Genomic DNA, 14,122 nt, shown 5'->3' with positions numbered 1-14,122 from the left:
ACGTTAATATGCGTTATTTTTAAGTCACTGATCCTACGTTTCTCGGTCTATGTTTGTGTATCTGAAACCGTGTCCACTGTTTCGGTGTCCTGGTTGTTTACGGTTGTAGGTGTTCCAAGAAATTCACCACCATCTCCATCATACGGTTTTCCGTCAACGAACAGTCTTCCTTCCCAGTTGATGTGAGCTTTATGCCCACACTTTATAGCTTTTCTCTTAATATGTAGTAGCTGCTTAATCTGTGCGGCCGTTTCGGGGCAATAATCCTCACTTATTGATATTTCGCTATTTTTCAGTTTGTAGGCGTTTCTGCGTATACGTTCACGATCCTGGTAATTCACAAATCGCGCTATAATTCCTCTCGGTTTCGATGTCCCTGTCTTTCGATTGATACGGTGAACGCGCTGGAAAACTACATTTTCTGGGTCCGGTATACCCAGGTCATATTTCTTGACGATATTTCGTACTAGACTCTCGCAGTTTTCTCGTGTTGACGTATCGGGATTTTCTTTTATTCCGTAGAAAATCAAGTTTTCGCGTCTGTTGTAATTTTCGAGTGACGTCAGACGGGCAATCGCTTTTTCGGTTTGCTTGGTCATTTGTAATATAGTCCCTTTATTTTCAATGACAGTTTTACGGATCTCATCGTGTTCGAGCCTTGTGTTTATTACAGAATTTTTTGTTGCGATCATTTCATTTTCGATTTTAGATACTCTAGATGAGAGATCAACAATTGATCTGGATATTGTTTCTACTTTATTGTTCAGATCAGGGAAGATATCGAGTTTGTCTATTATCTTTTTCATCATCGCCTCCATTCTAATATTTAATTGATTACAGTCGCCACATTGTGGATCGTCCCTTCTGGTTACTATATTGCCGGTATCGATGTCTAGGTAATCCAAAGTGCCACCTGCTCCCAGTGGCGGGCTTCGATGTATTAGGCGCCTTTTTTCACCAGGCCTAGGGTCCTTATGGTGCGAGATACTTTGTGGTGTCCAGCATATATTGTTCACATTCGAATTATTCGGTATTTCTTCGACACTGGACATGATATGGTTTTGAGTATTCGTACACTGCAGGCGATTATTTGTCCGGTGGTTATTCAAGCGTGAATGATTTTTTGCCGTACTTCTGTGTAACTGGTTCGCAACCAGTTTGTATTAAATATTATATCATATGTGAACCTTTGCCGAACGAATTGTTGCGTATGTTTTTCGATATTGACGTTCCCAGACTTCTCGAACAATATCTAATTTCGAAATTTTCAGCAGGAACAGACCGCTGTAGGTAATGGTCGCACAAATAAAATGAATTGAAACATAGCTTGATAATTGATTATAGCTTGTGCAAAAGGACGCCACTCAGTCAGTACGTAAATTGTGAGAGGTGTTTATACATAATAGTTCCATGTGCAATTCATATATTGGGATCACAATCGGAAAAGATCTGCTTAAAACACTTTATCACCTTAGGGAGTTTGTGCTTCTTGATTACTCGATTAGCAGTGACACCGCAGATAAAATTCCCCCTTCAAAATCGCCCTTTCCAATATTTAATTAAAAGCCATTCAAAGCAAGATATTTTCTCAATTCTTTTTGAATTTAATCATAATTAATAGCTTATTCTTAACAGTATTACATGTAATATCATTAGGAATCTGATTTTATGCACTTCTAGTTGTAAAACGTAGCTGTCGGATCTACGAGCAATTATTTCATTAATGAGATAATTGCTTGTATGTCGGATGGATGGACATATTGGTGTGTACCGGTCAACAGTGTCTGTAATCAAAGATGCCATTTGATATCTGTCGAATTTCTATGAAAGAGTACAAACAGAAATATAAACCGGCCTATACAGGGTACAAATCAGAAGTTAAAACTAGGACAATGGCTAATTTGCAAACAAATTGGCTCGAATCAGGGTCCGACTTTAATTGTTTTGATGGCTTACCAAAGAGCGCGCTGATTTTCATGTTCAAATTTATTTCACATTCAAATGCAAACCCATTCATTCGATACTAAACAATGCTTGAAGAGACTCTAAAACGAGTCCATACTTAAGCAAAGCGAAGTGACTGACTTCCAGAACCAGTTTAAATTAACACGCTTATTTGACTTGGCTTAATTTGACTCAGGTCATGTCGGGCAATTAGGCATGGTTCAATTTGGCGCCCATATCGTTTGTTGTTTCTTTTCGTCAGATCTCTCCGCCCTACCTTCAACTTATTTTTCATTATCCACGTATTTCAAATTCGATTTCTTCAACTTGTGTTAATTTTATACCCATGAAAAGCACACTGGTTACAATTTGCAGCAGTGCGCTATATAATGATGGGTAATATTGATTATTAATATCAATATCAAATGTGAATTCGCAGTTGAAACATAATTGATTTGATCAACAATATAATTTGATGTAGACCTCCCAGCGTGAATCAATCAAGAAAAAAATTTAACTAGTCGTCTCAGATCAAAACAAGAAAAAGGAAGATGCATTCTAACAACTGATTGCGATGTGAAGACTATATTAGGCTCATTATTAGAACCTGTACTACAGCTATTTAACTTTCTAAAATTATTTGTCGCAGACCCTCAAATACAGTGTATATTAACAATCAAATTGCCTAAATATGTCTGGTTTCGTCGCTATAGTATACTATTTATTAAAAACAATTACATCTATATCATTTATGTAGACCTATCATTCTAAAAGCTCAGGTTTTTAGCGTTAGAGGTTTGGACGAATATTCATCCCAAAGTCAATATTTCGAATATCAGACCTAGGTCCATTTTCCTTCGTTTGACAGTCGGAGGAATATTCCTCCCGAAGTCGATACTTTGAATATCAGAACTGAAGGTCAAATTCTCTTCGTTTGACCTTGGGAGAAATATTCCTCCCAAAGTCAATTGTTTGAATATCAGACCCCTTGGTCAAGTTTCCATCGATTGACTTTGGGAGGAATATTCCTCCCGCAGTCAATTTTCACAATAGCGGTCCTCTTAATTGGTGATGATCAATGAACGTGCGGCTCATATTTCTATTGTGTGCCTATCCGGTGTAACGCGCGACACGCTTACATAATCTTATCTGTAAATGTGAAGACCTCGGGGGCATTATGTTCTCTAAAGCCCGACATTATCCCACATTCGGGACTGTGAATGGGTTGATTTTACGGCTTAGTCGACATGTTTCACCAATTTTTAACTGTTCATTTATGAATATTTGAAGACTTATGAACTAAAAATTACTTAAATTTTTGATACATTTTGAGAAAGTCACAAAACATTTGAGACTGCGTTGAATGTTAAACTGACAACAAATTATTAATGATTCTGCTTTAGGTTTGTTTAGATTGCTAGAAGACAGGTAACTATCAATCGATCCCAGTTGCTAGTTACGCCGTTATGCAGGGTTTGAAGTGGCTTGAATACATTCAACAAATCGATTAACACAACGCTAACACGTTTAATCTCGATATAACGGAATGACAATGTATCTCATTTTCTTCCAGCTATTTATCTAACCAAAAGGACACTTCGAAACAAACAAAGGCATGGCTTAGATGACTATGAACAGGTATTGTCTTTTTAAATACTAAAGCTATACCACATGCCTCTGAGGGGTTACATGTCCAGTGTCTTCAAATATACATGTACCTTTAATGAAAGAGCGATCTGTTTGATTGAAATTACTCAATTTTTAGCCCATTTGGAAGTACCAGCTGGCTACTGCGTTCAATTTTCACCAGTTACCGTGGTTTCGTTTGTTCACTCGTAGATGGAATCCATCTTTTTGGGACGTTTTGAAAACCGTACAATGCGTTGTCTTAGTATTCGATCTATTTGTAACAGTTTTCATTGCAGCCGCGTATGTAGTCCAAAAATTGGTCACGTCACAATTAGGTTGGCCGACTTGAGGCACCTTCGACACATTTTTGATGTTATCAAGGGAACTAAAGATCGGTTCCTGAACTTCGCTGAAAAGCTGAAACGCTGAAATTTCAGAGTTTTCGAAAAACGCTGAAATTTCAGGGTATTCCCGAAAAACGCTGAAATCACGCTAGGAACCGACAATAGACGTTTTGAATTTTCTTACGGGCCGGGACCGCTACCGAGTCCTGAACCATTGCTTTACCTAATTTTTGGTTGTAGAGACATGCATAGACAGTATGTGTGGAGTATGAAAACCTATCAAAACCCTATCACAACCGTACAAGCCAACTTTAAACACTATGCTGAATATTTCAAGAATGTAGTTTACTTCTACAATCCGAAAAAATCTTATTTGAACATTTCGAATGTATATAAAATATGATCATGAGAGCCACTTTTCTTTTGTCAACATGTCACGTATGACTATGGGCGACTGTGGTATACTCTGTTGGAGACTGGAGGTAAGTTAAATATGATAGCTAGTTGTAATGATGATGCGGCTCTTGGACAAAAGAGATCTTACTTAATTTCTTTCTAATTCATCGTGCGCATGGAATGGATTTAACAATTGCGAATAATTTATTTCCTGTGGTGAGAAAATCATTAGGTTTTTTATAGCAATGACATACCATCGGTTAGAAAAAATGTATCAATTCTTATTTTTAGACTATCTATAAAAGGAGGAATCATAGGCCAAGTTGATTTGCTTAGATGGACATACAGATACCGAGAAAAGACTTCTTGTATCATTGATTATATTTCATGCAATCAGATGCCACCAGTGAACTTCAACTGTGAAATTTGCAGCAGGATAGCTAAACGACACAATTTCAAAAAATAAAACGAACGCTATTTCAGTAATAACTTGATTCAACCAGAGAAAAATAAGTCAACAGTTGATGTACAGTAGTACCCCGCTTTACTTGGTTTCCTGGGACCAAATTTGTAGTCTTTAAGAGCTAAGCGATATTCCGAGGTAACCGAAGGGATTTCAATAGAATAGGAAGCTTAAAACCAGAATTCAAGCCCAAGCTAAGCGAATCTGTGGCTTTAACGCTTGATTTGGATAAAATATAGAACTGATTTCTTTTGTGTACTCTTGCACAATGTTTAATGTATATTTCAAGCTGTTAATTATAATAGTTAGATAAACGTTCAATTATTGGATCTTTCTTGTTGACTCGTTTAATTTTCAGAGTTAAGAGTTCCAGTTATTCCACAATGTGTGGTGCCTAGCCTACACTAAAGCCAAGCCTATGTATGGGGAAATGTTGTTCGACTCTCATAGGCCAGACAAATCGAGGCATGCAGATGGTAGTCTCCAGCAAGTTGAGAAAGTAAACCAAGTTTTGACCTCTACCGGGGACGACCCTTTAAGGCTCCTCCTTGTAGAAAATGTAGATATATGAAACCCAATCGAAGCTAAGCTGAGTACAATGATAGTTGAACCTTTTTTTACGAATTTCAATGACACCGAAAATAAAATCGAAATAATCAAATTTCGATGCTAGCACTCATTATGGGTTGTCAGGTTCAGCCTAACTGTACTTTCATTCAACTCTTGTATGAAACGTGGAAATGAGAAGTTGCAAGGAATTACCAAACAATAAGAAATACTATTGAGAATTTGAATTACTGTTGTTAAGAATTTGTTCAAATTAAGTGAAAAGTTCTTTGTTAGCTCATACGGGTACATGCACATAAAACAATAACAAAAATTTATATCATGATGCACAGACAAATGAAATGTAAATAAATGAAGTAAAATGTTATTTATCCAATTTTCCATTTTGTGGAAGCATGATGGTTGTTTTTGGAACTGATGTAGTTTTGATGAACTAGTTTTTGACTAGTAAGTATAATGTCATACAGTGTGTCCTGAACAAATATTGTTCCTCTTGATACAACTGAGGATTCCGGAAGATTCTTGTCACGGAAATTAAGTCCTCCATCAATCGATCAAAAGTTGAGCTCAGGCCACTATTCCAAAATCTTCTATATCCTATAATATAGTAAAAATAAGGAACATAAGAATTTCATCTATAAGCGCGTAAATTCAGGGGAAATCCTGCTTATGGCATAGGCCAGCATCTAAGCGACGCATTGAAGTGGTTTTTGCCCCACATAGGCCTACCCAACCTAACTTTTGAAATAAAAAAACCTTTAGAAAGGTGGGGTATCCCAGTACAGGTATGCCAGTACATCCGAGCCGAATGCCCCTTCGTGTTTGGTATCCATACTCCGAGCAAAAAGAGGTCCAGGAAATTCCATTTTTCATCATTCTGCCTCTCAGGACCAATGGATTCATACATATAACCGAAATTCGTTACCTATCCCATTTGCCGAAATTATGGCAACATTTACGGGGGACCTCTTCTTCACTCAAGCTACTATTTTTGGGGGTCCGGTCTGGCCCTACGCATCTTCGAGCTACTAACCTATTAATTGTGGCCTGATGCCAGTTGAGCTCAGACCAATATTCCAAAATCTTCTATATCCTATAGTAAAAACAAGAAATTCTAGAGTTTAGTTCATATATAAGCGCGTAAATTCAGGGGAAATCCTGCTTATTGCTCTTAGGCCAGCATCATAGCTACGCATTGAAGTGGTTTCCGCCCCACATACCCAACCTAACTTTTGAAATTATCAAACCTTGAGAAAGGAGAGGTATCCCAGTACAGATATGCCAGTACATCCGAGCCCAATATCTCATCAATATCAATGTGCAAGGGAATCCCCACCGTGTTTGGTACCCTTACTCCAAGCAAAAAAGTCCAGGGAATCCCTTATTTCATCATCAGTCTGTCTCTCAGGATCAATGGATTTCATACATATAACCGAAGTTTGTACCTATCCCATTTGCAGAAATAATGGCAACATTTATGGGGGACCTCTTCTTCACTCTAGGTACTATTTTGGGATCCGGTTATACACATCGTCGAGCTACTAACCTAATTGTGGTCTAATGCCAGTTGAAAATGTGAATGAGAGCCGAAGATGACGACCTTACAGGCATATCTTTATAACCCGAAAAGTTAGTAAAGACTAAAGCACGGTTAAGGACTTGGCAGCAGACACCGGGCCCAGAAAAATTTTCTAAACGTCGGTTCCTAGCACGATTCCTGCGTTTTTAGGGAATTCCCTGGAATTTGGAATTTCGGCGTTTTTCGGGAATTCCCTGAAATTTCAGCGTTTTATTTTCAGCTTTTTCAGCGAAGTTCGGGAACCGACTTAGGATGACGTTCAATCGATTATCTCGATCCTCCATTTCGTTAGCAAAAGTGAGTCTATCGGAATTAAGATCTTGTCATCTTGTTTGTGTAACTTTTGCCTAAATTCCGAGACGATGCCTACTTATGGCTTGCCATATTACATTTTCCTTCATTTTCGACTGAAGGTATACTTTCGGAAGGGATCATTAACATATCATATCAGTTTTCCGATCAGTCAATTGTCACTCAATCAGTGGACATCCTATTTCGTGTAGTCGTCATTATTGGATTACAACGGTTTTTAGGTAAATATCGTGATACTTTGACTATTTGAGAAATTCTATACGATAGTTGTTGTATTATGATAAGGTCATGGGATAATTGATTGGATGTAGCCATTGGAGAGACAAATTCATAAATCGCGAGTTTGCTCAATGTATATGGTACTACATCAACAAATGAATTTACTTCTTTTTCATTATATTTGACGAATGCTTGTGGATCGAAAAGAGTCGTACGTACTTTTTAAACTGGTGAATGGAAAATTATAACGTTTCAAGCCCCTCGACGTTAGGTCCTGTATACTTTACTTCTCAGAGCTTGTACCTACCGATTTCAAAACACCACTCACGTTTATTATCTACAAAGTAAATGGATGTCTATGTAAACATAACGATTGCAGTTCTAAAATCGGTACAATTATTGGACAATAATAGTATGACCATCATCGATGCTATTCGAATTCTCAATGGCTTTCGTGAATTGTTTTGTTTCATGGAAAGTGATGGATAAACTATTAAGTTAAGTTTGTTACCTCTTTCATATTATTGATTTCTTGTTATTCCGGTTATTTCATTTATGTATAATGCTGATCTGTTCCCGTAACCAAAGCGTCAATGAATAAACTTTGAATTGATCAACTCGGTTCGACTCAGAGAGAAAACAAACGACAGAAAAGTATCAGGTGATTACGATAGCCTACTACTACACGACACACAGTTGACAGTGTTAGGCCTGTGCCGGTTGGTGCGTACTGGGACTAAAATATACTGGTTGTTCAGTGGGTTTGGTTGTGGGCCCAAGTGTAATATACGACGAAATAGTGCAATGCGTAAGTTGAAAAAGTAGATATTCGGTCCTGTATTATTCGATCTCAGATCAACAGGTCTGAACGTCAAATTTAGCCAATAACCGGTAATGAAATGTAGACCTGTCAACCTGCTTAAAAAATCCACCACCAAAAAAGAATTGAAAAGTTAAAAAGAAATTGAAAGAAGGGGACGATTATTGGTGTATCAGAATGTTTCGTTTATTCAAAATAATGTTTATTACACAGGGTACTGGCTTGAGATATCATCAAGCAGCTTGTAATATATACATCACCATTTTTGCTACCAAAACGATAACGGTACATATAGTACTCTTCTAAGTATAAAGGCAGCTCACTGGACAAACAACCATGGCGCTTTTTGATATCCCCCTTAACATGGCCCCAAATACCTTCTATTGGTATATACGCCCTTCGCACTTTTGAATTCCTACGAGTGATTCACTGTACCATACTTGTATCTTAATTTCGTGAGGCTATTATACGAAGCCCACATATCTGAGAACACAGTAGCCCCAGTTTTCGATGAATAACGGGCAGTAGCGTATTTGCAGAACGCGATGATTACTATGCGCAATCCAAATTACGAGTACCTCGCTGACACAAGCCAAACACCCAATTTCTTTGTTTTCCAGTTCCCGGGTTTAATACACGTAATGTAATGTAATGTTGACCTGTATCAAGACTGGGTCAAGCACCTATATTTTGTTTGCTTTTTGGGCTTTTTTGTCACCGAAAAAACTAACCAGTATTGGATCTTTTGTGTTGTTTACTGCATCTGTCTGATCACCCGTGTACCTGCCAAGAATTGGCGGCGTCAATGTATGCTAGTTTACCTGTTTACCTTGTGTACCTATTGGCGAATCGTAGACCTGTAAACCTGTTCAACTTGTGTATCCCATTTCTCATCAGCCACATGCAAGTTGACCAGTCAACCTGTAGACCTCGTGTCCACCCCCTTTTACCTAATCTATGCTCGTAGACCAGTAAACCTGTTCAACTTTTGTTCACTACCCCTCATCAGTGTATTCCAGTTAACCAGTCAACCTGTAGACCTCGTGTCCACCCCCTTTTACGTAGTGTATTCTCGTAGACTTGCAAACCTGTTCAATTTTTGTATATTACGCCTCTTTTTATAATTACAGGTATATTATAAACTCATGCGCGTTAATATCTGCACTATTTTCATAGTATACTATACTTGGGCCCGGTTGTGAAGTGTGGAAGACAAGAAAGCCTACCGGTATTTATTTGTCTATAGGCCTATTATAGTAGCCAATACCATTTTAAGTACGAAGTTGTTACGTGACTATACGGTGATCTCCGCAGTCAACTGTACGTGAGTTCATATAATCTACATACTCGCTTGCGTGAAAGAATAGGGTTTGGGTTAGGTAAGGCTATTTGTAAATCAACTTTCATCCACCCTGCAGTTACGTTCGTTGGCTCAATGGGTAAATCACTGGACTACAGCTGGATTTTTTTTTTCGTTTGCTTTCGAATCCCAATATTGCAAATCAGAGCATCAACGCACTCACATACGGCTAACCTGTGCAATTCACCATACAGTCACGTACTGGTAACAACAGCGTTTTGAGTATTAAGTGAGTACGATAAGCCTACCATGCCTATTAAAACAATACAGTGAGGTATTCACACGCAGAAAAGCGTTTGAGCAATGCAATTAAATTTTACTCAGGCCTTCTTTGACCTGCTGACATTAATAGTCAAACCTAGATCCAAAACGTTCATTTGGTGACGGCTTGTATACCAGACAGCATTGTAGGCCTGTACATTCTGCTGTACGTAGGTTTGATATACCGATTTTTCCAATCTTGACTGATAAGTGTACGGTACAGCTGTACGCATTATACAATTGTACCAATGGGAATAGGGCCTATCGATTGGGCTTATTATTTCCTGCTTTAGAATACTGAAATAAGCCCAACGTTCTTTCAAACATCCAACATCGGTGAAAGTTTGATTACTGTATACATGTAGTGTAGGTTTTCATGTTGTATGATATTTTTCAGTTCAAATGGGTATGATGATGATTCCAATGTCAAACACATGAAGTTAAATGGTCAAGGACAGTCAACACCAAGATATATCTCTTCGACCGATGTTACACCATAAAAGATCTGATTCTTTCAACTCAAACAAAGTGATTCAACAGATAGACATAACACTGGAATAGTTTGCAGCGACTAACAGTTCATTTCATTTAGTCCTATGTACTTTTTAGCCAATTTGGATTTGATTGTAACCCTGGAACTGTTAACAAGAGACGAGTAGACAAGTGGAAAAAACACAAGTCATGCTTATTTCTCATGTTCAAATTTAATTCAAATTCAAATTTATTTTATACATCATATTTACGAAGCATATCATTGATTTATACAGTAATAAAGATTTTATGTATCGGTTTTTCAATTTACCACAATTCCTATCAACCTAAATGGCTTTTGTTGAAGCAATAGTTATGGGGTTTTATGTCTATGGGAAATGATAGTGTGTGATCACGATAGTGCATTCTAGACGTGTGCTGGTGCGCACACTGAATGCAAATGACTCGGGTTACAAGGAGGGAGTATGTTGATAAGAAAGAGCAACATTTAGCAACTATATTTAATATGTAAGGACTTTTAAGGCATGATAAGTGTAGTAAAGGAGGGAGTAGAATGGAAGTAGCAGGGATTGATAATACCAAATAGGGTGATGTTAGAAGCGGTTGAGATCATGGTATAGGAATGTAAAGAATGTACCAAATAGTATATAAGTCTATAAGTATATTTTTGGTTCAGGAGAGTACAAAAGAGAGTACGGGGAGAGGGAGAGGGAGAGGGAGAGGGAGAGGGAGAGGGAGAGGGAGAGAGGTCAGCGAAAGGAACCAGTTCAATAGAAGATCCACGGCACAGCATTTAGTGAGAAGAACTAGGTGACATAACAGTGGTTGAAGTGGTAGTCCCATTACAATTGGTGGAAATCGTAGTACCATTATACTTTCCAGAAAATCCGTCATCGCTGCTTTGCAGCTATATTTTTCTCTTTTATTTTCAAGTCACACTTTTGTGTATCCCCACAATTCTAAACCAGGCTAAATGATATCGGAAATCAGTTCATCACCGAAGTATTCATGCACACAGAGTTCCTTCAAAATTCCCTGATATTTCTCTTATCTACGAATAAAATTTCCCGAGCTGAAATTCAGATTACTGCAAAATTTTTTCAGACTTTGAGAAAATTGTCTCAAGACTAAGAAATCTTCAATACATGTATTCATAGATTATATTTCGATATCCATGAGAAAATTCCCTGATCCGGAGGAACCCTATAAACAATGGGACCTTGTAACAAAATTCGTGGCTACCTTCCAAATGAAATTCATCGCTACCAGGCTTTTTCCCTTTGTTCCACATCTCGAAATCAACTCCTCCCATAGGGTCCACAGAAACCGAAACTTCTCATTTCGCCTTCCAGTTTTTCGTCATTATCTAATATCTTTTTGAACGAACTATAGGTATCGTAGATCTTAACATCATATCTTTACTACCGCTGCCTGGTAGTCCCGACCAGTCTTAAGGAACTACCGTGCACCTGTATCAAAATCTTTAGCAAAATTTGCTAGACATAGTATCAAACAATATTACATCATTCACTAAGAAAAAAAATATATGTTCTATCAATTTGTAACCAAATTCGTGGCTACCTCGTGCAATTCATCACTGCCAGGCTTTTTCCCTTTTCCACACTTCGAAATCAACTGCTCCTATTAAGTCCACAAAAAAACGTCTCCTCATTTCGCCTTCCAGTTTTCCGCCATTATCTAATATGTTTTTGAATGAACTAGGTATTGTAGACCATGTTTGATCATTGATCATAGAAAAAGGCTGGTTTTCACCCTGAAAAATTTTGGCCTAGAGCAAGAAAATTATGTGACAAATGTTTGCAGGAAATTGTCGCCTGAATTATCTTTGTATTCTTCTTTGAAAAACATGGTAATAAATTGAAAAGGACGCACGGAATTACTTAATTTCCATTATCTACACGTTTTTTTCGCTTTCAGACACAATTGAACTCACTTAATTCGGATTAGATACTGGAGCTGCCCGAATCAAGTAAAATCTAAATGATGAATAATAGTTAGTTTACATTGCTCCAGGTTAGATGGACCAAATTTTCATCCAAATTAAGTGAAAATCCGGATTGAAAAAATCCAAATTAAGTGAGTTTTATTGTTATCACATGAAAGATTTAATCGTCGTCGTTCCCCGCAGATTTCATAAACAAATCTTTGTATTCTTCCTTGAAAGACGTCGTAAGAATTTGAAGAGGACACACGGATCTACTTAATGTATCATTGTCAACGAGTTTCTTTTTCATGTAGTTACACAAAAGATGCAATCGTTGAGAAACGTTCAGTTACAAATTACTGATATCGTACCCAATTGAATCGGTACACAACTGAAGGAAATCATCAGTTTCGTACATCGCGTGACGATATAAGTCTTCTAGTTCCTTTGTCGATACGCCCGACTCGATAGCCGATTTGATTTCGTCGAGTGAACTGGTAACCAGAATATCGATATCTGGGTTTCGCGTTTGTCCTTCTTACCAGCATCGTTGTGTTATGGTACGACGATTTCCTCCAATGTAATGGTACTACGTTTCCATCACTTGTAATGGGACTACTACCTCCACCACTGTTATGTCCCCTGACTCTCCTCTGTTGTTGTTCTAACTAATGCTGTACTGCTGGATCTTCCTCTTTTCTCAAGGAGATATAAAGGGCCAACACGTACAAGTCTTTCTTATATGATGACCACACTGCTTCTTTATTTTCTCTTCTTAGTGTTACATATCTTTCTGCTTTATCTTAACTTCAAAAACCTAAGACTTATATACTACTTTGTACATTTTTCACATTCCTATACCCTGACCTCACCCGCTTCTATCCTTACCCTATTTGCTATGATCAATCCCTGCTACCTCGACACTCCCTCCTGTACTACACAAACCATCCCTTAAAAGTCCTTACATTTTAGATATAGGTAGTAAATGCTGTTCTATATTCCCACCATACTCCCTTCTTGTAATTCGAGCCATTTGCCTTCAGTGTGCGCACCAGCACACATCTAGTGTCCGCTATCGTGCTCACACACTATCTTTTCCCATACATATAAAACCCTATAACTGATGCTTCTACAGTTGCATGTTCGCGCTATTCTGCGATCTCAGTTTTTTTCGCAGTGACATAAGAGGTTTCAAATTTTTCCTTCAAGTTACGCCTATGGGTATCCCGAAAGTTTTCTAAACCTCGCAAATATACATTACGACCATTGGAAAACAGTTTATCACCAAGGTAATGAACAAACGACTTCGGATACATTGTAACTAAAAATACTCGTAAAAACCAGCCCTAAAAGAGGTTGGCAAGTCGAGTAGCTGGAATTTTGGTCAAGAGTTTTTATTAATAACTGCCATGGTGATGACAAAAGCAATCATTGCAGTGATCCACTACAATGGAACCAAGTTACAGTGAACTTCACGGGACCAGAATATGTGTTCATTATAACCGATAGTTTGTTATATTCAGAATGAAATTAATCACATTGTCTTACTTGGGATACAATTCTATATTTGTAATACGAGGTTCCACTGTAGTCAACTTGAAGTACTCGGTAACAAGAGCCACATAAAGTATTCTCGCAGACCAATGTGAAAGTCTTTGATTAAGAGAAAGATTACTTCAGATAACTGAACCGAAAGCTTTCACAAAGTTTCTGAAGGCAACCCTTTCTCAGTTCACAAATAAATGGGCAAAAATGGCAGTCACAAAGGAAAATACTCTCATGTATATATTA

At 37.8% G+C, this 14,122-nt stretch overlaps 1 protein-coding gene across 1 annotated transcript in view; it reads left to right on the top strand.

The window, feature by feature from the left end:
- LOC141903423 (regulator of G-protein signaling 7-like) overlaps nucleotides 1-14,122 on the top strand; it is a 269,965-nt gene that overhangs the window by 66,317 nt on the left and 189,526 nt on the right. Inside the window, exon 5 of the mRNA XM_074791538.1 lies at nucleotides 3,518-3,582. Within this exon, the coding sequence (XP_074647639.1) occupies nucleotides 3,518-3,582 (65 nt within the window). The remainder of the gene's footprint in view (nucleotides 1-3,517; nucleotides 3,583-14,122) is intronic.

This window comes from Tubulanus polymorphus, chromosome 4 (assembly GCF_964204645.1).
Source record: "Tubulanus polymorphus chromosome 4, tnTubPoly1.2, whole genome shotgun sequence".
NCBI lineage: Eukaryota > Metazoa > Nemertea > Palaeonemertea > Tubulaniformes > Tubulanidae > Tubulanus > Tubulanus polymorphus.
The sequence above is the reverse complement of the archived record's forward strand: the minus strand, read 5'-3'. Positions and strand labels throughout refer to the sequence as shown.